This window comes from Carassius auratus, chromosome 9 (assembly GCF_003368295.1).
Source record: "Carassius auratus strain Wakin chromosome 9, ASM336829v1, whole genome shotgun sequence".
NCBI classification, from domain to species: domain Eukaryota; kingdom Metazoa; phylum Chordata; class Actinopteri; order Cypriniformes; family Cyprinidae; genus Carassius; species Carassius auratus.
In genome coordinates, this window is record NC_039251.1 from 7,959,409 (window position 1) to 7,984,088 (window position 24,680).

General features: G+C 35.5%; 1 protein-coding gene across 3 annotated transcripts; it reads left to right on the forward strand.

The window, feature by feature from the left end:
* Positions 1–2,275: 2,275 nt before the first annotated feature.
* On the forward strand, positions 2,276–22,789 carry LOC113108270 (retinol dehydrogenase 7-like). Of its 3 annotated transcripts, none has more exons than XM_026271199.1 (5): positions 2,276–2,295; positions 2,724–3,038; positions 3,668–3,926; positions 7,297–7,460; positions 20,797–22,789. In XM_026271199.1, the coding sequence occupies exons 2-5, from the start codon at positions 2,726–2,728 to the stop codon at positions 21,018–21,020; spliced, it is 960 nt and encodes a 319-aa protein (XP_026126984.1). In that variant the 5' UTR covers positions 2,276–2,295; positions 2,724–2,725; the 3' UTR covers positions 21,021–22,789. The 3 variants fall into 3 exon arrangements, with proteins under 3 accessions (XP_026126984.1, XP_026126983.1, XP_026126982.1); XM_026271198.1 differs by lacking the exon at positions 20,797–22,789 and adding an exon at positions 7,575–7,860 and having other exon boundaries at positions 2,277–2,295; XM_026271197.1 differs by lacking the exons at positions 2,276–2,295; positions 2,724–3,038; positions 3,668–3,926; positions 7,297–7,460 and adding exons at positions 12,341–12,499; positions 14,847–15,161; positions 15,741–15,999; positions 20,519–20,682 and having other exon boundaries at positions 20,797–22,183.
* Positions 22,790–24,680: the final 1,891 nt, after the last annotated feature.

A 24,680-nucleotide genomic window follows, 5' to 3' on the forward strand; every position in this document is an offset into this window, starting at 1 on the left:
TATTTAGTTAATAAAATTACAATTAGAAATGTTACATTTAATCAACGTAAAAACAATTAGAAATTATAAAATTAAAACTGAGATGAATTAAATCTATAAAAACTAATAAAAATGACTTACACAAAAATTACAATAAAAAGCTAATTTTAAATATTAATAATTACTAAAACTATAAAGAAATTTGCACACTGAAATATTTTTTATGCACTTTACTGTCCATTGCACTAGTGTAAATGATGTTCATATGTTCATAGTTTCTGCCTATAGTGTACATACACTTTTACATAATCCATCTCTATATATGTTCATAGTACACCTATCTGTATATCATGCTTATAGTATTTAAAATCTGTAAATTATGTATGTAAATATACTGCCTTACTCGTATATTTATTGTACATTTGTAACATATTGTAGACATTGCATATTCTATACTCACTGCTTATTGCATTTCTGGTTAGATGCTATTTGCATTTCGTTGCCCTGTACACTGACAATAAAGTTGAATCTAATCTAATCTGCAAGTGTTTTTTCCTTGCATTTTTTAAAACCTAATATATATATTTGCATTTACATTTATTCATTTAGCAGACGCTTTTATCCAATGCGACTTAAAAATGATGACAGTGGAAGCAATCAAAAACAACAAAACAATGCAATATGTGTGTGCATAAGTGCTATAACAAGTCTCAGTTATTACACAATAGTGGACACTTCAGGAACCGGTGTCAGATGCACACGAAGCCGAAAGAACAAACACATTCCTGAAGTATATGGCATTCGGACTATGGGGTGTGGTTTGTGCATTTACTTTGCAAACTAAGGAATCGTCGTGTCGATCGTTGCTTACCTTGCCATGACCAATGATGTATGATATTCGCCAATGATGCCATTCCGTCGAGCACAAAAGAACCAGTGAACCGTTTTCTTCAACCGGTTTATTGAATCGAACTGTCCGAAAGAAGTACTGGTGATCCAAAAACTGATGCACCGGTTCTTGACTCATGAACGAGTCAATGTTTTGTTCGTTATCTGGCTCAGCTCGGTGTTCATCTTTAGTTCTCTCTTTACAGTAGTTCAGTCAGTGTACTGTTTCAGTAAATGAATTACTCCGGAATATTGGTTTGTTTGAACTCAGAGGGAGTGTCAGCTACATTAAAAATGTTGACAGCTAAAGTCATTTGTGGATTAATGCGTATTGGAGACGCGAACTGTTTAAAACGATTCAGTTCGATTTGGTGAACTGGTTCAAAAAGATCCGTTGACATCAAATGATTTTTTCGGGCACCAGATATCACAAACTGCTTTGTTTTGAACTCTCTCACAACAGACACGGAAGAGAAGACTATTTTTGGACGAAAATGTATTTTCGATGCTTCAAAAAATTCTAACTGACCCTCTGATGTCACATGGACTACTTTGATGATGTTTTTCTTACCTTTCTGGACATGGACAGTATACCGGACACACAGTTTCAATGGAGGGACTGAGAGCTCTCTGACTAAACCTAAAAATATCTTAAACTGTGTTCTGAAGATAAACGGAGGTCTCACGGGTTTGGAACAACATGTTTTAATGACATGACATAATTTAGATTTTTCGATGAACTAACCCTTTAAAGGGTACAAAACGTAAACAGTTTCACCTAATCTCATAATAATCTTGAGTACCTATAGAGTAGTACTGCATCCTTCATATATCCAAAAAGTCTTTATTTTTATCATATTTCTAAAAGAAAAATACAGATTTCCAATTCTTTCCGGAAAAAGGCGAGCTCCTGGAGGCGTGATAAGCTATTGTGATAAGCTAATGTGAAGTCTGTGAGATTTTTCAAAGCATCCTATTTTGTTTTATTTATTTCGTTTTGTATTTATTTTGTTCAAATGATCTAGCTTTAAAAATCGTTAAAAAGATTTTATTAATATCAACCACAACTCATCAATCATGTCCATATATTTGACTGGTGGTGGTGTCAGTATGGATGTTAATCCTATTTCTGTAAAATGTTTGTGAAAATTAAATGTAACGTAAATCTCCCAAGATATTCCGTACAGATACCAAATACTTTGACAATCAATATACTTGATACACTTCTGCTAATGCAAGGATTTTGTGTTTATATTTTTTTCCACACCAAGCCACGCCCCTCCATAAGCCCCTCTCCCATAACAAAGCCCTGCCCCCAAAATCTCACTATAACCTGAACTCAGAAGTTGGCAGCCCTGCCTGAAGTACTGAGACGACTGACTAGATTCTAGCAACAGATATCTTAGAAAGCTGACATCTAAAGCAAGGGTAAGTAGTCTGGCAAAATTGGTTTATAGAGTTAATTTTGAAGAAAGGTTCAAGTGAACAAATTCCTGTTTTTGATGCATGCATTGTGTTTGTGTATTGTGAATTGTCAAGCTCTTTCTTATAATGGCATTTCAATGTTGTAACAACTTGGTTTCTTTCTTTTATTCATTCAAAGTTTGCAACAGTACCATGTAAGTTCACAATTGTTGATATCGATTTAATAAAAAAGTTAATGGTTCAATACGTCATGTACTTTATGATCTGTGACCACATGCATTCTCTTTGGGTTTTTTGCATGAATCTGGATCCATTTTTCTTATAAAAACAAATATATATATATATATATATATATATATATATATATATATATATATATATATATATATATATATATATATATATATATATATGCACTTTTTTTTTTGCAGAAATGTTCCTGTACATTATAGGTCTCATAGTCTGCTTCTATGTCTATCGGTGGTTCAGAGAACTGGGACGAGTTCCCAATAAATCAGAGAAGTTTGTGTACATCACAGGCTGTGACACCGGGTTTGGGAATCTCTTGGCCAAACACCTGGACACAAAGGGTTTCCGTGTCATCGCTGGCTGCTACACGGAGAAGGGAGAAGTTGAGCTGAAGAAGTCCTGCTCTGACAAACTCACAACACTTCATTTGGATGTGACTGATAATTATAGCATAAAAAAAGCTGCAGAAACCATTAAAACACTGGTGGGAGAGAAGGGTAAGTCACAGAGAGACACTGAAGACTGGAGTAATTCAACTTTGCATCACAGGAATAAACTACGTTTGAAAATATATTCAAATAGAAAATGTCTATTCTAAATTATAATATTAGTGCACAATATTACTGTTTTTACTGTATTTTTGAGCACATAAATGCAGCCTTGGTGAGCAGAAGAGACATAATTAAAATCTAAAGTAATTACGAATGCATTCCATATTTAATTCCTGATCTTAAATGGATGCATTTAAACATGTATTGCAAGATTTGACTTTAAAATTACAATCCAAATTCAAAGAAATTAAGTTAACATATTTGATTATAATTGTATGTTATCATATTCACAATGCAGGGGGTAATGCACAATACACACATACACACACACACACACACACACACACACACACACACACACACACACACACACACACACACACACACACCTGTGTAACCTTAGATTATATTAAATATCAGTATTTGAAATGTCATCTAAACCAACTTGATTTAATTGTTATTTTTTATCTATTTAAAGTAGTTTTATCACATGTATGTCTCATCACACTTCCTGTGTATTTTGCAATCTCCTGTGATGTAATAAAATGGTTTTATTGAGATGTGTGTGTTTGCAGGTCTGTGGGCTGTGGTCAACAACGCTGGAATCTCCTTCCCAACTGCTCCCAATGACTGGCTGGAAATTGAGGAATTCAAACAGATGATCAATGTCAATCTGATTGGGGTTGTTGCCGTCACTCTGAGCGTGTTACCGCTCATTAAGAAGGCCAAGGGCAGAGTGGTCAATGTGGCCAGTGTGTTTGGAAGGATCAGTACTGTGGGAGGAGCGTACTGCATTACTAAGTATGGAGTAGAGGCTTTTAATGACAGTCTGAGGTCAGTATGTCCAGTAACCACTTACTTATTTTTTATATTTTGATACCTCCTGAAAAAACTGGTCAAAGTAATTATAATTCAATGCATTTCTCAGATACAAGCCAATATATTATTTGGGTGTGGCATATGCATTTATCAGCATATGTTTTATGAATGCAAAGTCCACACAAAATGAAACCATGTTCAATTAATCATCATGATAACACAGCAACCATTCAGTCAAGTACATAGAATTTGGCAAGCATGTTGTCTGCTGTAAATGCTAACTTATTCAACGAATATCTGATTAGGCAGCACAAAGGACTGCAGCTGAAATACAGAAGCTGATAGCTTCAACTGTGAATGACCAATCATAACGAAAGTTTAAGTAAATGTCCAGGGAGTCTGAAAAAGGCTGTGTAGAGAACTCCCCTAAAGGTGCATTCTTGTATAAAAAATTATGCAGACTAGGATATTAGTTTATCTTTCCCCTGAATATTTATGTTTCTATAAATATATGTAGTTTATGTCAAATTTGTCCAAACACAGGGCAACAAGACAATCTTAAAACACATGTAAATTTTTGTTTACAGTGCCTTAAAAAAGCTGTTATTTCAGCATTTAGCATATTTGGAATTAGCTTTTATTTTTATATTTTCAGGTTTGCCCATAAGTTTCAGCAATTTTGTTATGTTGTTTTTGTTTTTAATATTCTTATTTCAGTAAACTTGAACTTAAACTTATTACAGATTGTTGCCAACAATTCAAAATTCAGTATTTTTATAATAACACGCACACACACACACACACACACACACAGGTTTCTCTCTATAGGTTAGTGTCCTCAAGATACTTACTCGTGACCTCAAGATAAGTAACCATGGCCTCAAGATAAGTAACTTGTGGCCTCAAGATAAGTAACTGGTGGCCTCAAGATAAGTAACTTGTGGCCTCAAGATACTAACTCGTGGCCTCAGGATAAGTAACCGTGGCCTCAAGATAAGTAACTGGTGGCCTCAAGATAAGTAACTCGTGGCCTCAAGATACTAACTCGTGGCCTCAAGATACTAACTCGTGGCCTCAGGATACTAACTCGTGGCCTCAAGATAGTGAAGTGTCTGAAACATGGACCCTTTGTTATTAAACTGGACCCTGTACTTGTAACAGACACGCAAGGTTCAATCACCAACCAATCAACAACGTCACTGTAAAATTCCGCTATCCCCTTCCTCTCGTCCCAGCTGCCCTGGAACATCTCCATGGTGCCACTGTATTCACCAATAGGTATAGGCCTTCCACCTATACCTCAAGGCCGAGAAATGCTCCTTCCATTAGCCCTCAGTGCAGTTCATTGGGTATAACATCGACAGCAGTGGCATCCGGATGGACGAGGGGAAGGTGGACGCTGTCAGGAACTGGCCCACTCCAACCACCATCAAAGAACTCCATGGATGTAAAGACAGCGCCATCTCCAAGAGTCCACGCCACCTACCATCAGACAAGCTCCTCCCTCTGCCCATCCCGAACTGCCCGTGGTCACACCTAGGTGTGGACTTCATCACAAATCTGCCTCCCTCTGATAACAACACTTGTATCCTAGTTATAGTAACTCACTCCTAGGTGTGGCCGTCAGCCTGTCCTCTGGTTACCATCCCCAGTCTAACGGGCAGACAGAGAGGAAGTTTCAGGAGATCGGCCGCTTTCTGCGTACCTTCTGCCATGGCCACCAGAACTCTTGGAATCAGTTCTTAGGGTGGGTCGAGTATGCACAGAACTCCCTACGACAGCCTACCACCAGACTCACTCCATTCCAGTGCATGCTCGGCTACCAACCACCACTCTTCCCATGGTCAGGAGAACCCTCAGATGTCCCATCGATCTACTACTGGTGAAGAGAGAGCGAGAGGGTCTGGGATGCGGCCCACCACCAACTACAACGTGCCATACGTAAGCACAGGATGACAGCCAACCTTCGCGGCTCAGACGCTCCAGCATACCAACCTGGACAGAAGGCTGTCAACCCGTGACATCCGCCTGCGCCTACCATGCCTCTTTCCATGTCTCATTCCTCAAACCTTACCATCCTTCTGTTTCTCCCTCTAAAGAGCCTAGCGTAGCCGAAGCCCCTCTTCCTTTCCTCCTTGATGACGGAGCTGCCTATGAGGTTCATGACATCCTGGACTCCCGGCAGCATGTTGGACAACTTGAGTATCTAGTGGACTGGGAAGGATACGGTCCAGAGGAACGCTCATGGGTCCCATGCAACGACATCCAGGATCCGAACTTACTAGACACCTTCCACTCCAATCAAGACTGGCTCCACAAGGAAGAGGATGTCCACCATGTCGTCGGGGTCCTCGGCCCTCAGGAGCGGGCCGTGGGGAGTGGGGTACTGTAACAGACACACCAGGTTCCATCAACAATCAATCACAGCACACTCCCTCACCTGAGTACTAATCACTCGCACCTGCTCCTCATCCACCTGCAATCACCAGTTCACATAAATACCACACACACGCACCCAGTCAGCGTCCGGTCTCATTTGCAATAAGGTCTAACCTGCATGCCTACTCTAAGGGCTAACTATCTTTCTACTCTAAGGGCTAACTATCTCTCTCTCCAGCGATCTCCAAGTGTCCATCATGTGCGTGTATGTGTCCACTACCTCTTGAATTCTCCACCAACGGATCCCATTATCACTACCTCCAGCACCATTACCTCACCGTGCACTACCTGCTCCTCTGCTTGTGCCTCAATAAACTGTGTTTACTATTCTTTTAGCCTCCTGTTCTTGGTAACTTTAACTGTAATGCAATATCTGTGCAATAGTCTCTGTTTTAATATTCAGTGTAATATAGTTTGCTGCAGTTCTGCTTCTATTTATTTACTAGTACTGTTCATCACAATCAATTATGTTAATACTATAATGTAAATCTTGTAGGCTGCATATCCATAGTCCTTTATAATTCTAAATTATAATTTATAAGTTTTTATTTTTTTGACAAAGTGGGACCAGAGGGGCTCCGTAAAAAAGAATAGCATTTATCCAAAATATAAATATTTTCTAACAATAGAAATCTTTGTTATCACATTTTCTTTCTTTTTTTCTTTTTTTTTTTGGATCAAATAAATGCAGCCTGGTGAGCATAAGAAAATCCTGTTAAAAAAATCCTGTTTCGATCTATATATAAAAGTAAGAAATATTATATATACAATTATTTTTACTATTAATAATAATTCAACTTTATTTCACCTACGCAAAATTATTTAGTTTTTACAGTAATAAATTCTCTCTGCACAAATGTAATTGGGGAAGTTATCTTTAGCTCTACTGTTCCTGTGCTTGTATCCTGATTATTGCTGCTTTTGACTGTTAAATGTGTTTCTCCAGGAGGAACATGGCACCGTTTGGAGTGAAGGTTTTATGCATCGAACCCGGATTCTTCAAAACAACTGTTACTGACTCTGCTGTCTTTGAGAGCCATTTGCAGAGATTATGGAATAAATTGCCTCAGGAGGTCAAGGATGAGTACGGCAGTGATTACATAGACAGAAGTGAGTTTAAATCCAATAACCCCATTCAGATAACAGTCACAGCTCCAAACTGCTTGCAGTACTAGTTCTGAAAGCTAATACACATTCCTTATGTCCCTATGGATGTGTTTGCAGCAAAGGCAGTGGTTAAGGAGAAGCATGAGAAGATGCTGGATTCAGATCTGATGAAGGTGGTCAGCTGTATGGAGCATGCAGTGGCTGCGGTCCATCCTCGGACCAGATATTCTCCAGGCTGGGATGCCAAGATCTTCTGGCTGCCTCTCTCCTACATGCCCACCTTCATCTCGGATGCTGTAGTCTTAAAAGATGCTGTTAATCCAAAAGTGTCAGTTCTGTAAGGATAAACAGTCAGTTTTCTCTATGCTGCAGTTATGGATGGAATAAACCATTTTTCCACTTTAAGGGGGATGTATGGTTAGTAATGAGCAAAAATAAATATTTTCTTATTTGAACGAAAATTTAATTTAAACTCTGTTTATCTCTAACTCTAAAATATAATTTTCAATGGCATTTAGATTGTAGAAATAAATTGAATATATATCATCTTGACTTTAAAATCTTTAACATCTTTGGGGAAGTCGTGGCCTAATGGTTAGAGTGTCGGACTCCCAATCGAAGGGTTGTGAGTTCGAGTCTCGGGCCGGAAGGAATTGTGGGTGGGGGTAGTGCATGAACAGCTCTCTCTCCACCTTCAACACCACGACTTAGGTGCCCTTGAGCAAGACACTGAACCCCCAACTGCTCCCCGGGCGCCGCAGCATAAATGGCTGCCCACTGCTCCGGGTGTGTGCTCACAGTGTGTGTGTGTGTGTGTGTGTGTGTGTTCACTGCTCTGTGTGTGTGCATTTCGGATGGGTTAAATGCAGAGCACAAATTCTGAGTATGGGTCACCATACTTGGCTGAATGTCACTTTCACTTCATTTTATGCATTATTATTTTTTTACTCAAAAAACACGAACATTTCTAAAAATAGGCATGTTCAAGCAAACAGTGTGCCCAAAATATTTGTGTGAGATTACATTATGTTTTCACTTAATGGATGAAATATATTTCTGAAAAAAATTATCATTATCAATAAACATGAAAGGTACCCTAATTATAAAATGACCCACAATTAAAACAACATTTTTACAATATTGCATATAAATAAAAACAAAATTTAAAAATATTTTCTGTAACACTTTTGGAGAGTTTTCCCTTACTTTTACAGCATTTCAAACTTTCCCATGCAGTACAAAATTCTCTTAATATTATATAAAATATCTCAACTTTCTTTAGAGAATATTAAACAAGTGATATGATTACTTAAGCAAAAAATTACTTAAGCAGATGATGAAATCATTGTTTGCCCTCACGTTTTAAACGTGTCACTTTCTGTGGCATTTTTGCCATATCATATACATATTGAAAGAATTCAAGAAATAAAAACAAAAAACTTACTTGAGGTCAGCATCTGCATTGTAAGAATATAAAAAAAATTAGTTGCACATAGTAAAACATTTAATATTTTGCAATTAAAATTAAATACAGCACACTACAGTTGATACCTTCATCAGCTTTATATGATTTTGTGGTTTTATCTACACAGTCCCTTGGAGAGTCTTCACTTTTATTCTTCTTCATTCTTCAGTTCTTCGTTCTGCAGGTCGCATCTGATGTGGTTTTACAGAAAAGGACAAGTTTAGCCAGTTTTAACTTCCCAACAGCATCAAATCACACAAACTAATGAAAAAAACAACAACAACAAAGCATTAAGTCTTATCTGACTGTAGTCATAATGCATGTGTGATTAACTACAGAGACAATAACTCTTTACCTTCTATTTTTAACCTGGCATTTCATAGTGATTATATAACAGATCTAGTTACTGAATATTAAAGTACCCTTATTATGGATATTTGAAAATGACCTTTCATGCAATGCAGCTCTAAGTGAAGGAAAACATCCTGCAAAGTTTTAAATCTGAAAGTGTGCTGTGTATAAACTTATTGTCTCTCAAAAGAAAGAGTTGACTGTGAATCATTGACGTCAACATGAAACATTAAGATATTCCCCGCCCACTTGTCTTTTTGCGTGATCTGATTGAAATTACAAATTCATTCTTTGTCACTAGGTGCCCCTTCTGGAGTTATTTCTCTGCCACAATTCTGAGCACGAGAGATTATATTTTGAGCATGCAAAAGTGCATTCTGCATGCGCACAAACTAAGTTTTGTGGAGAAAATGTTCATTTATCAAAGAAGAAAGTACTTTGAGCGCACAAAAAAATAATTTTGCATATTAAAATAAGTTTTTTATTTAATGTGTGCAGACCTTCTCTTTTGCGCAAGCTTGGTTGTCAAATCAGCCAATCAGTATTTAGCAGCTTCGTCTTTGATTGGCTGGAATTATGGCATATTTTAACACATATTGGGTCGTGTTGAGCAAGCAAACTGTCTGCATTTAGAGAGGACTGAGGGCAGGCATCAGGTGAGCAAGGTAGTGAAATGTTGCATGCACAAAAGAGAAGGTCTGCACAAACCCAAAAACTTTATTTTACATCCAAAATAGATTTTTTGAGTAAAATACTTTCTTTCTTGTGAGATGAACATTTTCTCCACAAAACTTGGCATTTGAAGAATGCACTTTTGTACACTCAAAATATACTCTTTCGTGCTCAAAATTGTAGCAGAGATATAACCCCATACTTTTGGAGTGGTAAAAACAGTGGTTTCCCTGGTAACGGCTGTAAACAAAGCAGCACTGTGCTCACAAACGCTGCTTTTATAGATGGAAAAGAAATCAGACCAATCACCGCAGATTAGCATCATGCAAAGGCGGGGTTTTTAAAAATGAAGCGTTGAGCGAATCGTTTGGGAGTCATTGAGCAAATAAGGTAAATATAAATGCATATTATAAGACAGTGAAAGTTTTTTTGACCTTGCATGTATGCCAAGCTTTTGTTGGGGACTCCCAAAACCAGAATATGAACTTTTCATGATAGGGGCACTTTAAGAATCCTTAATTCTTCTTTGCCCATGATTTTGTCCGATTAAATATTACAAGAATAATTAACAGGTGGACAAAATAAATACTGTACATAATAGATTAAAATACAGAAATGAGCCAGTTAGATTACAGAGCAAATAATCTCTATAGTAGCTTGTTTAATTTAGCTACTGATTAGAAACTTGAGATTTCAAACTTTGGAGTCTGAGCGCAGCATAAAACATTACCAAGATCTACTTAAGACACTTGATAAGTAGCATCTTTGCTTTGGGAGAATTTGGGAGGGTGCGTCCTACGTCAATCCTTATCATAACAGTACATTTTCAAAAACTCTGAAAGATCTGAAAATATTTATATCAGCAGGACTAAAAACAAAAAAAAAAAAAACAAAAAAAAAAAGATTTTCTTGCACAACCGATCAAGAGAGACATAGATCAGTAGAGTAATAAAAAAAAGTAATAGAAACACCAGTTTACTAATATACTAATATTACATTTTAGTGGATGTAAAAGGCATTCTGGTAACACTTTACAATAAGGTCCCATTAGTTAACGTGAGTAACAAAGAGCAAGACATTAATATTCTTTGTAAACTTTAGTCAATATAAATACAACTCAAAGGCCTGAATTCTTAGACTGGCAATATAAATCTTGATGTACATACCTCTAGAAAGCGACTGACTAGAAATGTACCTGTTCATAGAAATTATTGGATCCGTTCCTGTATATTTTTGGGTTGTCAGTCTCAAACACAGACTAAATGTATCCAATGCCAAGGACCAGTTCCTATTGCTATTTAAAGGTAAAACTATTAAAAAAATATATATATAGTTAATTTAGTTAATAAAATAAAAATTAAAATTGTTGCATTTAATCGACATAAAATACAATAAGAAATTAGAAAATTAAAACTGAGATCAATTAAATCTAAATATAAAAACTAATACAAATTACTTAAACTAAAATTACAATAAAAAGCTACATTTAAATGTTAATAAAACTGTAAAGAAATTTGCACACTGAAATATTTTCTATGCACTTTACTGTCCATTGCCTTATAGACATCATTTACACTAGTGTAAATGATGTTGATATGTTCATAGTTTCTGCCTATAGTGTACTTTTAAATATACACTTATAGTAATTGATACACTTTTAAATAACTTTTAAATAATTCATCTGTATAGTATGTTCATAGTACACCTATATCTGTATATCATGCTGACAGTATTTAAAATCTGTAAATTATGTCCATAATACTGCCTTATCCGTATATTTATTGTACATTTGTATCATATTTTAGACCTTGAATATTCTGTACTGACTGCTTATTGCACTTCTGGTTAGATGCTAACTGCATTTCGTTGTCTTGTGCCTTACATGTGCAATGACAATACAGTTAAACCTAATCTAATCTAAATAGTTTTTTCCTTTTTTTTTCTTGCTTGCTTTCTTTTTTTTTTAACCCCTAATATATATATATATATATATATATATATATATATATATATATATATATATATATATATATATATATATATATATATATATATATATATATATATATATATATATATATATATATATATATATATATATATTACAGAAATTACATCATTCCTAATGAAGACTTTTGCCTGGAGTTTTTAGTGTATTATTTAATGCATAGAAAACTATACCATACTATAAACTATACCAACAGCATTACCATCTATCAGTACAAGCTTCTTTGCACTTGCAAGGGAAAAAAGTTGGAGAAAATGTATCTGACTTTCCCATTGAGACTGTCACATTTCCAACCAGCAGCCAATCATTTCGGAATCTCAGACTGCGTCTGAAAGGGACCGGCTCTTTCTGATCGTGCAGCGCCCCCTGCAGGAGCAACACGGCACAGTTATTACACAATATTGCACAATAGCGGACACTACAGGATTCCAGGAACCGGTGTCAGATGCACACGAAGCAGAAGGAACAAACACATTTCTGAAGTACTTAGACGACCTACTAGTTTCTAGCAACTGATATCTTAGAAAGCCGACATATAAAGCAAGGGTAAGTAGTCTATAAGGCAAAATTGGTTTATACAGTTAATTTAGAAGAAAGACTCAAGTGAACAAATTCCTGTTTTTGGTCAATGCATTGTGTTTGCGAATGGGGTTTGTCAGAACATGTTCGAGTTGTCCTGCTGTCTGATTACGCGCTTTTTTATAATGGCATTTCAACACTGTAATAACTTGGTTTCTTTCTTTTATTTGTTCCAAGTTTGCAACAGTACAGTGTAAAAGTTCACAATTGTTGACATCGATTTAATTTACAGGCCCAATTAATGAAGTGGAGTCTGAATCTTTCCCGGGAATCGGTTCTTTCAAACAGTTAATGTGGACAGAACCGGTTCAGAACAGATTCCACGGTTCTTTCACCTCGAACGCAATCAAGTGATCTCGACAGCGAAATTATACTTTTTTTTTTTAAAGCTAACCTAAAATAATGAAGTAAATATTGATATTAAGAAGCTTATTGTAATTAATAAACATTTTTGCTCGTTATAATTAAATTAAATTGTATAAAATCGAACAGTATGTTTGTTGATAAAACTATCAAAAAAGTAATTTTTATTTGCGAGATTTTACTCACGTACCTTCAAATCAGTCGCGTCTTTGGTTCATCCTAACTGCTTTTAGTAGCTATTCAAAATCAAAGTAGTCATGCTTTATTCTACATTGTTTCAAATTCCAACCAGTTCACTCGCTGCTTTCTTGGCTCATTTCGACAAGATCCCAGAGATGCTCACAAGTCTCTGAGCTAGAGTCCAAGTCAAGTCTCAAGTCTCTGAGCTAGAGTCCAAGTCAAGTCTCAAGTCTCTGAGCTAGAGTCCAAGTCAAGTCTCAAGTCTCTGAGCTAGAGTCCAAGTCAAGTCTCAAGTCTCTTTATTATATTAAGTCTCTGGTTATAATAAATGTTGCATCACGTACAGCGACCCATCCAAGCTGCTTAGAACACTGCATAGCTATATATAAGGAATTCAAAGCATGTAATATGTTATTATGACAACTCTATTTATTAGCATACAATATCAACTTTGATTTTGGTATATAATCAGTGTAAACAGGCTATTGCAACATGACAAAAACACCAAGAATGCTTTACTTTTAAGTTAATATCTGTATTTTGCATTTATGGATTAAGTAATGGCCTTCTGTCTGTCCTGGCTGTATAGCTGCACACCTCTTGTCTGGCTTAAGAATGAACAAAGCTACGCTGACTTATGTTATTCATACAATACCTACTCACAAATAAACATCAAAAACAAAGCCGGCTGCAATGAATTTCTGTGCAAAACAGCTTTTACTACAAACACTTCCACACAAGAACATTTTGATAGAGAACCAAAAATATTTAAAGTAGATAAAATTAGAATAAATAAAATGGAAATGTCTACATACTATTACTACTGTAAACTTTGCAAATAGGACATCAGCCCCTTCAAGTCAATGAACAAAAACAAAGTGGGCTGCAATGAATATCTGTGCAAAACGTCATGGCTCCGCTCCTACCCAATGACAGAGGCACGCAGGTTTTTTTCCACTGGAGTACTCACGTGAAGGATGCGTGCACAACTAATAACTAATATCATCACGCTATAAAGGGTTGGCCTGCGCTGGGTGCGCCCCTCCCCCTATAACTGTTCTGTCTCGCGGAGGAGCTCATTTGTGTGCATCTGTGTGAAACACGCGCTCTGAAACACGCATAGGAAAAAAGAGCGACAGAAAGAACGGCTCCCCTCCAGCCGTGACTCGGCTCCCATCGTTCATGTTTATGAGCCGTTCAAAAGAATCGGTTCGTTCGCGAACGTCACAACTCTAACAGCGAGCTCATCTGACGTTTACTAAAAATTAACATTGTTCACGAGTCCCGGAGCTCGAGTCCGAGTCGAGTCTGAAGTCTTTCGAGGACGAGTCTCAAGTCGAGTCTGAAGTCACTGTTTGTGCGACTTAAGTCGCACTCGAGTTCGAGTCTCAAACTCGAGTCCCCATCTCTGCAAGATCCGATTCAAACGAGTGATTCATTCAGATTCGAACCGTGGCTTCCGTGTGTTTAGCAATCAAACAACATTTGCTTGCACAGGCCCAATATGAATACATAAGGAAACATACACACTTGCTTTGCTACGAAATCTCTCTTTCTGATTACTTTCTGATTTACAATCTTAAGCCAAAAGTTAATGGTTCACTAGGTCATGTACTTTATGAACGGATCTTTGACCACATGCATTCTCTTTGGGTTTTTTGCATGAATATGGATCAATTTTTCTTATAAAAGCAAGTATTTATATAAATATATGAATGTATGTGGAATATGTATGTATGTACTTAGTTTTTATTTATTTATTTTTTTGCAGAAATGTTCCTGTACATTATAGGTCTCATAGTCTGCTTCTATGTCTATCGGTGGTTCAGAGAACTGGGACGAGTTCCCAATAAATCAGAGAAGTTTGTGTACATCACAGGCTGTGACACCGGGTTTGGGAATCTTTTGGCCAAACACCTGGACACAAAGGGTTTCCGTGTCATCGCTGGCTGCTACACGGAGAAGGGAGAAGTTGAGCTGAAGAAGTCCTGCTCTGACAAACTCACAACACTTCATTTGGATGTGACTGATAATTATAGCATAAAAAAAGCTGCAGAAACCATTAAAACACTGGTGGGAGAGAAGGGTAAGTCACAGAGAGACACTGAAGACTGGAGTAATTCAACTTTGCATCACAGGAATAAACTACGTTTGAAAATATATTCAAATAGAAAATGTCTATTTTAAATTATAATAATAGTGCACAATATTACTGTTTTTACTGTAATTTTGAGCACATAAATGCAGCCTTGGTGAGCAGAAGAGACATAATTAAAATCTAAAGTAATTAAGAATGCATTTCATATTTAATTCCTGATCTTAAATGGATGCATTTAAACATGTATTGCAAGATTTGACTTTAAAAGTACAATCCAAATTCAAAGAAATTAAGTTAACATATTTGATTATAATTGTATGCTTTCATATTCACAATGCAGGGGGTAATGCACAATATACACACACACACACACACATATTTCCAGAAACCTCAGATGATATTAAAACTCAGTATTTGAAATGTCATCTAAACAAAACTGATTTAATTGTTATTTTTAAATTTATTTAAAGTAGTTTTATCACATGTATGTCTCATCACACTTCCTGTGTATTTTGCAATCTCCTGTGATGTAATAAAATGGTTTTATTGAGTTGTGTGTGTTTGCAGGTCTGTGGGCTGTGGTCAACAACGCTGGAATCTCCTTCCCAACTGCTCCCAATGACTGGCTGGAAATTGAGGAATTCAAACAGATGATCAATGTCAATCTGATTGGGGTTGTTGACGTCACTCTGAGCGTGTTACCGCTCATTAAGAAGGCCAAGGGCAGAGTGGTCAATGTGGCAAGTGTGCTTGGAAGGATCAGTACTCTGGGAGGAGCGTACTGCATTACTAAGTATGGAGTAGAGGCTTTTAATGACAGTCTGAGGTCAGTATGTCCAGTAACCACTTAACAAAAAACTGGTTAAAGAAATTAAAATTCAGTGCATTTCTCAGATACAAGCCAATATATTATTTGGGTGTGACATATGCATTTATATTTTATGAATGCAAAGTCCACACAAAATGAAACCATATTCAATTAATCATCATGATAACACGGCAACCATTCAGTCAAGTACATAGAATTTGGCAAGCATGTTGTCTGCTGTAAATGCTAACTTATTCAACAAATATCTGATTAGGCAGCACAAAGGACTGCAGCTGAAATACAGAAGCTGATAGCTTCAACTGTGAATGACCGATCATAACGAAAGTTTAAGTAAATGTCCAGGGAGTCTGCAAGAGGCTGTGTAGAGAACTCCCCAAAACGTGCATTCTTGTATCAAACAATTATGCAGACTAGGATTTTAGTTTCTCTTTCCCCTGAAGACTTATGTTTCTATAAATATATGTAGTAATTAAATGTAAATTTTTGAGTCCAAACACAGGGCAACAAGACAATCTTAAGACACATGTAAAATGTTGTTTACAATGCCTTAAAAAAGCTGTTATTAAGCTTCATTCCTATTATAATATGTATTCATATTTTGAATTAGCTTTTATTTTTATATTTTCAGGTTTGCCCATACGTTTAAGCAATTTTGTTACACGCACACACACTACCGGTCTAAGTTTAAGTTTGGGATCAGTAACACTTGTATGTTTTTTAAAGAAGTCTTTTATGCTCATCAAGGATGAATTTATTTGATCAAATATACAGAAAAAAAGGTAATCTTGCAAAATTTTATTACAATATAAAATAATGGTTTCTATTTTAATATCCTTTAAAATGTTATTTATTTCTGTTATGCAATGCTAAATTTCCATCAACCGTTACTCCAGAATAAAGTGTCTCATGATTCTTAAGAAATCATTGTAATTGTCACGATCTGTCACTGAAAACTTGGGAAATCATAGAATATCCAAATGTAGTTTATTAGTCCCAAAACAAAGATAAAAAAAGCAGAGCAAAAACACTGGCAAGATGTATTTCACAAACACAGAATCCATAAAACACAAAGAAACCGAAGCAATACTGCAGCAACAAAAGACTAAGTGAGCATGGTTATTTATATTACTGTGAGCTAATGGGTAAATCAATCAATCAATCAATCAATCACCTTTATTTATATAGTGCTTTAAACAAAATACATTGCGTCAAAGCACTGAACAACATTCATTTGGAAAACAGTGTCTCAATAATGCAAAATGATAGTTAAAGGCAGTTCATCATTGAATTCAGTTATGTCATCTCTGTTCAGTTGAAATAGTGTCTGTTTTTATTTGCAATCAAGTCAACGATATCGCTGTAGATGAAGTGACCCCAACTAAGCAAGCCAGAGGCGACAGCGACAAGGGACCGAAACTCCATCGGTGACAGAATGGAGAAAAAAACCTTGGGAGAAACCAGGCTCAACAGCCTGGTAATGGAAATAATAATAAGTGCAAGGGGTGATGGGAACTGAAGTTCCAAACAATGATCCAGAAGCGTGCCCTCTGGTGGCTGTCAAGTGCACACCAGCTGCTGGCTGTGAAAGTAATGATTTATTATTAGAATTATCAATGTGGGCAACAGGTGTGCAGGAAACTGCATACTTTTTTCAGGATTTTTTGATTAATAAAAAGTAAAAAAAAAAAAAAAAAGGAACAGCATTTATCCAAAATAGTAATCTTTTCTAACAATAGAAATCTTCTTAAAAATGTAACACATACTAGCTAATTAAAAGTTTTATTTAAAAAAAGAAAGAATAAAAATGTACTGACCCCAAACTTTTGAACTATAGTATATATTATTAGAAAAATATTTCTATTTTAAATAAATGTTCTTCTTTTCTTTTTATTCATCAAAGAATTCTGAAAAAAGTATCACAAGTTCGAAAAAGAAAAAATCTTAAGCAGCACAACAGTTTCCAGCACTGATAATAAATCTGCATTTTAGAATGATTTCTGAAGGATCATGTGACACTGAAGACTAGAGTGTATGTATCTGTTTGAATGTATCTTAAAATAGAAAAGCATTATTTACATCATGAAAAATGTTCACAATAATATAGCTGCAAGCATCAATAACGGGACCAAGCACTACAGAAGCAAGCTTCAGAAGAACGTCAGGAATGAGTAATTAAAACTGTTTTAAGATTATTTTAGGCAAAATGGATTGAAAACAATAAACACAACAACTAGTAATAGGATTTATTGGCTTATCACGTGTAACCAATAGGTGGCGCTGTTACCAAATTAGTGTGAAATGGTCAGTGTGAGTTGACAATGACACATACAATGTTTGGTGCAAAAATGTCAAAGCTTTGCTGAGATACAGCCTCAAATGCATGTTGGCATCCTTCCAGCAAATTCGTTGATGCTCTAAATGAGAACCGTTTCATATATCGAAACGAAATCCATATATTTTAGGTGGCTCAGTCTTAAGATGATATGATTCAATTTTGGTGAAAATCGGACCAACGGTTGATGAGGAGTTCGAAAAAGTAGGTTTTGACTGAAAATCAAGATGGCGGACAAGAAGTTTGGCCAAATAAGGAAAACTTGGTATCTATGTTCTTGGCTTGACCCAAGGAATCTATTAAAACCAGCTACATTTCAATAGCCAGATTTATTCAAAAGTTATTAGCCTTTTTGAAAAAGAAAAAGATAACTTTTGACCACTATGTGGCGCTGTTTCGAAATATTTTGAGTACCTTCAGGGGATGGTGTTGATGGCACATTCTGAGTTTCATAATATTTCACCAATGCATTTGTTTAGTATAGCATTCTATTTCAGAAAACTGCATTGAAGTCAATGGGAATTTCATGTTTTGTTCTATTATAGCGCCACCAAGAGGCTAAGTCCCACCATTTTTTATGTGTCATCAGAGTGAGACCATACATATGTGTGTCAATTTTGGTGAAAATATCTCAATTCACTTCAGAGTTATAGACATTTATATGAAGAAACACGTAAAAAATGACTGACTCTTGACTTTGATTGAATATTACTACCTCTTACTATCAATATTTTCGCATTTGGGCATTGGTGTTTAGCTATCGACCTATGTTTTCAAACTTCTGACGGTGGTTTCATCTCGATCAGACAAGCGGTTTCGAAGATATAGCCAAATGGTTTTTAAGCGCTAAATCACAAGGCTACACAGACCGTAAGGCGAAACCTAGCATGTTAGGTATCGTAGGACTCAGTAAGGTTTCAGGAGTCTAATTAGATGAGTCTCGTGAAAATAAGTCGACCACACCCAAAGTTATAAACATTAAAAAAAATATCACCACTAGGTGGCGCTGTTTCGAAACTTCTCACGCTCCTTCAGGACATTGTGATGATGACCCATACCATGTTTCGTAAAACAATCCGTTGATGCATTAAAAAAATACAGCATTGTAGCACAAAATTCAAAATGGCCGAAATGGTAAAATGATTTTTGGACAAACTGTTTAGATGTTATAAGCGAAAATAGCAATTTTTCAAATTTCCGGACCAGTAGGTGATGCTGCACCGAAACGCAGTATGTAGCCTCAGGTCATGCTTGTTATGACATGTACCAAGTTTGGTCTGAATACGATAAATCGTTGCAGAGATACAGCCTTACGACTGTTTTTGTAAGCGCTACGTAAAATTAGTTTGAGCGTTTATCGAAAACGGTTTGACAAATCAATTTGAGTTGCATAACTTTTGGTCAGCACTGACTGAAGATGATCTGGTTCAATTTTCGTGTGAATCGGACAAACCGTCTAGGACGAGTTCGAAAAAGTATGTTTTTCAAAAAATTCTAAATGGCGGCCATATTTCTATAATGGAAAATGACTTCATAGGGTGCAATCAAATCGGCATTAGCTCAGAAATCAGAGGAATTGATTGGCCTTACGGTTAAAAAGTTATTAACAAAATTAAAGTGAAATTTTGGACAGTTGGTGGCGCTAGAAGGAATGTCTTAGACACACCAAAATTTGTGTACTTAATGTTGGCACTCTATCAGAATATCTAACCATTACAACTTTCCCGCATTCGGTTCTATGGGCTGCCATAGACTGTAGTTATTAAAAAAAAAAAAAAAAAAAAAAAATATATATATATATATATATATATATATATATATATATAAAAAATATATATATAATATATATAAATATATATAAATATAAAATTAAGAAACATATATACAGTGTATATATATATATATATATATATATATATATATATATATATATATATATATATATATATACAATTATTATTGTTAATAATTCAGATTTATTTCACCTACTCAAAATTTAGTTTTACATTTTCTAGCATGCACAAATGTAATTAGGGAAGTTGAAATTGACCACCAAACCAACAATATTACCACACTCCATTCTTTCATATCTGTAAATTTTATCTGTTTATCTTTATCTCTACTTTTCCTGTGCTTTTATCCTGATTATTGCTATTATTTTGACTGTTAAATGTGTTTCTCCAGGAGGAACATGGCACCGTTTGGAGTGAAGGTTTTATGCATCGAACCCGGATTATTCAAAACAAGCGTTACTGACTCTGCTATCTTTGAGAGCCATTTGCAGAGATTATGGAATAAATTGCCTCAGCAGGTCAAGGATGAGTACGGCAGTGATTACATAGACAGAAGTGAGTTTAAATACATTTACCCCTTTCAGATAACAGTCACACTTTCAAACTGCTTGCAGTACTAGTTCTGAAAGCTAATACACATTCCTTATGTCCCTATGGTTGTGTTTGCAGCAAAGACAGTGGTTAAGGAGAGGTATGAGAAGATGCTGGATTCAGATTTGATGAAGGTGGTCAGCTGTATGGAGCATGCAGTGGCTGCGGTCCATCCTCGGACCAGATATTCTCCAGGCTGGGATGCCAAGATCTTCTGGCTGCCTCTCTCCTACATGCCCACCTTCATCTCGGATGCTGTAGTCTTAAAAGATGCTGTTAAACCCAAAGTGTCAGTTCTGTAAGGAAAAACAGTCAGTTTTCTCTATGCTGCAGTTATGGATGGAATAAACCATTTTTCCACTTTCAGGGGGATATATGGTTAGTAATGAGCAAAAATAAATATTTTTTTATTTGAACAAAAATGTAATTTCAACAGGATCTATTTTTCAACAGCATTTAGATTGTAGAAATAAATTGAATGTAGATCATCTTGACTTTAACATTTTATGCATTATTTTTTTTTAACTCAAAAAACACAAACATTGCAAAAACATTGCATTTTCAAGCAAACAGCGTGCCCAAAATATTTGTGCAAGATTACAGTATATTTTCGCTTAATGGATACATTTTCTGAAAACAATTGCTAGTAAAAAATCATCATCATCAATAAACATGAAAGGTATCCTAATTATAAAATGACCCACAGTTAAAACTTTATTGTACATTTTTACAATATTGCATATAAATAAAAACAACATTTGAAAATGTTTTCTATAACACTTTTGGAGAGTTTAAGATTTTCTAGATCACAAAGAAATATTTTACCTTTTACAGCATTTCAAACTTTCCTATGCAGTACAAAATACTCTTATTATTATATAAAATATCTCAACTTTCTTTAGAGAATATTAAACAAGTGATATAATTATTTAAGCACAAAACTGAACACTTTTCTTAAAATTTTATGTGACATACAGAGTAACTTTATCATACTAGTGAAGCCTGTGTTCTTCAATTAGCTATATCCAAACCTGTCAAAGTGTCATTACACCACCTACTTTGACCACAGATTTAGTAATACATGGAAACACAACTAAATATTGAATGTTTAGAAGCCAAAGTAGTCCTTATGGTTTATTGCACAACCTCAGTGAATGTAATATTGCGTTTGGTGCCCTTTGACCCTGCAGTCCGTCTGTGACCCCTGATCTCTTCATCGCACTGGGATCAGAACAGCAGTGGGAATCAGGAGTTCAGGAACAAAAGATCTGCTGGTTTTCACACTGAAGGAGTACTGATAACTGCTCATTGTACATTTGTCAGTTCTGAACACAATCCGATATTTTGTCTTTATCTTATTATTGTAGAAGACAAAGCAGGAATTAATGTGTGCATGGTTTGTTAATGAAAATGTCATTATTCAAAGCTATTAAATTTGCAATAAACTTTTCCAAATAAACATTGACAGAGAAATGAGGGGTCGTACAATTACAGTTGCGACGACAACTATTGCCTGTTGAATGATCTGTCTACAATTACATTTTTGTTTGGCTTTTATATTAAACCTATAAATTATAAATGTTTCGTTTCTATATATAGCAAATAGTCTATACTCCAAAAAAAATGTATCATCCAATTTTGCATTAAGCTTATTTTGTAAACCAACGAGAACCTTAAAGAAAAGCGTGCTTTGTTCACAGTAATTTTAATTGCAACTATATTAATAGTTTAACATGTATGTTTATTTATTTTATTTTTTAATCGAAATGTAGCGTTATGTTGTTTGTGAGAATCAGACAGCCAAGCATTGTGTTTCTCCATTTGACCGCAAGGTTGTGCACTATAATCAGTTTTAATCTGGTCAGTCCTTCATGCGTATAAACTTTCACACAGTTGCACGACAAACTCGTTTGAACGAACTACTAAATAGGAATCTGCCAGCCACACTCTTTCAGTCTTAGTGAGGACGCTAAGGGTACATTCAAATCTAACATTTTCTCTCAAAGTGTTGTCACAACTTTTGCTTTCCTGTATTTTCTTTAAAAGTTAATAAAGTATGAGAATGTGGTGAGAATGTGAACACCATCTCTTAAAATTCAGCTGGAGAAAAAAACACCTAAATACATAAAATAAAATACGTAAATATCTACATAAAAAACCCACTTAATTTGTGTATATATATAAATATATATATAAATGAATTGTTAAAAAACAATTTTAAAGCATTCACATAAAATTCTAAATAAAATCTATAAATAAATGTATATAAATACCAAAAAATGTATAAATTAACAAAAACGAATTAATGTTCAAATATTTCTGCAATTAATTATTGAATAATTAATGAAAGTGGGGTCAAATGTCACAGTATTATTGTAATAACAATAACTGTTACAATTGCATTTACCGAGGTATGTATTTAAAGATAAGAAAAATGTGGAATAAAAAAATGAGAGAAAAAGTCTTAAATTATGGACATGTATAGTAAATCTATTTTTTCAAGTTCTATTCTGTGTTAATAACATTGGATTTCTCAGTGCAGTGTTTTTGTAAACTATAGTGTAAGTGAAATTTTCTTCTAAAATGAGCACTTTTTGGTGTAGGTTCAGTAAATTCACTTTAGTGTCAATGAATAGCCAAGGTTCTTTTCATTGCCATTAAAGTGAATTAGTTGAACGTAAACATGGGAGCCAATTAAAAAAAGAAGAAGAAGAAAAAGAACAATTGAATATTTTGATTGCTGAAATAAGCTTTCCATGTATGTATGGTTTGATAGGATATAATTGGCTGAGATATTTGAAAATCTGGAGTCTGAGAGTTCAAAAAAAAAAAAAAAAAAAAAAAAAATTCACCATATTGAGAACATCCAAATGAAGTTCTTAGCAATACATATTACTAATCAAAAATTAAGTTTTTATATATTTACAGTAGGTACTTTACAAAATATATTCATGGAACATGATCTTTACTTAATATCCTAATGATTTTTGGGATCAAATAAAAATATATTATTTTTGATATATATATATATATATATATATATATTTCATTCATTCAGTCATTTATTTCCTCCACAAATATAAACATATTTATTTTATTCATGCATGTATTGATGTATTCAGTTATCTGTTTAATGATTTATTTATATATTTCAACATTTAAAATTTGGCCCTCCATATCATAGAAGAGCTGGAAAGGTCGGTGTTTATCCAAGACCTCTTCATCCATCGCTTCCGCAGGTGCTCTTCTGCGCGGATCTGCTGCTGTTCTCTGGCCGATCTGGCGCTCGTCGTCGCGGTCTGGGCTGCGAAAGCGGCTTCGGTCTTGTTTTCACGTGTCTCCCGGAACCTGGTGCCTCCAGACTGCGCGCGGCGGCCTCCCCCGGACTCGAGACGCTTCTGCTCAATGTTACCGACAGCGCGAGCGTCGAGAGTGCGCTGGAGCGCGTGCGCAGCGAGACCGGGGAGAGAGGTGAGACGGACAGTCAGATAGGGTGCCAGCTCGAGTCAAGCACAGCGAGAGATAAAGGCGAGATACAGGCACTTTGACGACCACACAGCCCTCAGACCAACTCATAAATCTGCAGCCCTTTGGACAAGCGCTTTTAGTTGACCTGGAGGAGCATCTTCAGCCGAATGCCATTCTCATACCAAAGCTGCATCATTTATTACAGAACGACTGACTTTTCTCATAATGCGCACCTGACATGTTTGCAGACTTCAGTGACCTTTGCCCTTAAGGATAAGTCAGTCCAAAATTAATATTTGCTGACAGTTTAGTCACTTTTAGGCCATCAAAGATGTAGATGAGTGTGTTTCTTCATTAGGGGCCAGTTTGCCGCCATGTTAAGACTGTCTTAAGAACTAGTTTGACCAACTAGAAGTTGCCAAGGGGTAATCAGTCTTACTTTCCCAATACAAATAAAACTAATCTACCTTTTTTAAATCTTCTGAATCTGAACT

What these genes read in the sequence shown, in the direction of transcription:
- LOC113108270 (XM_026271199.1), top strand. Translation starts at nt 2,726, where the DNA reads ATGTTCCTGTACATTATAGGTCTCATAGTCTGCTTCTATGTCTATCGG. An exon ending in AACACTGGTGGGAGAGAAGG is followed by an intron (nt 3,039 to 3,667) that starts GTAAGTCACAGA and finishes GTGTGTTTGCAG; the next exon opens with GTCTGTGGGCTGTGGTCAAC. An exon ending in GCTTTTAATGACAGTCTGAG is followed by an intron (nt 3,927 to 7,296) that starts GTCAGTATGTCC and finishes GTGTTTCTCCAG; the next exon opens with GAGGAACATGGCACCGTTTG.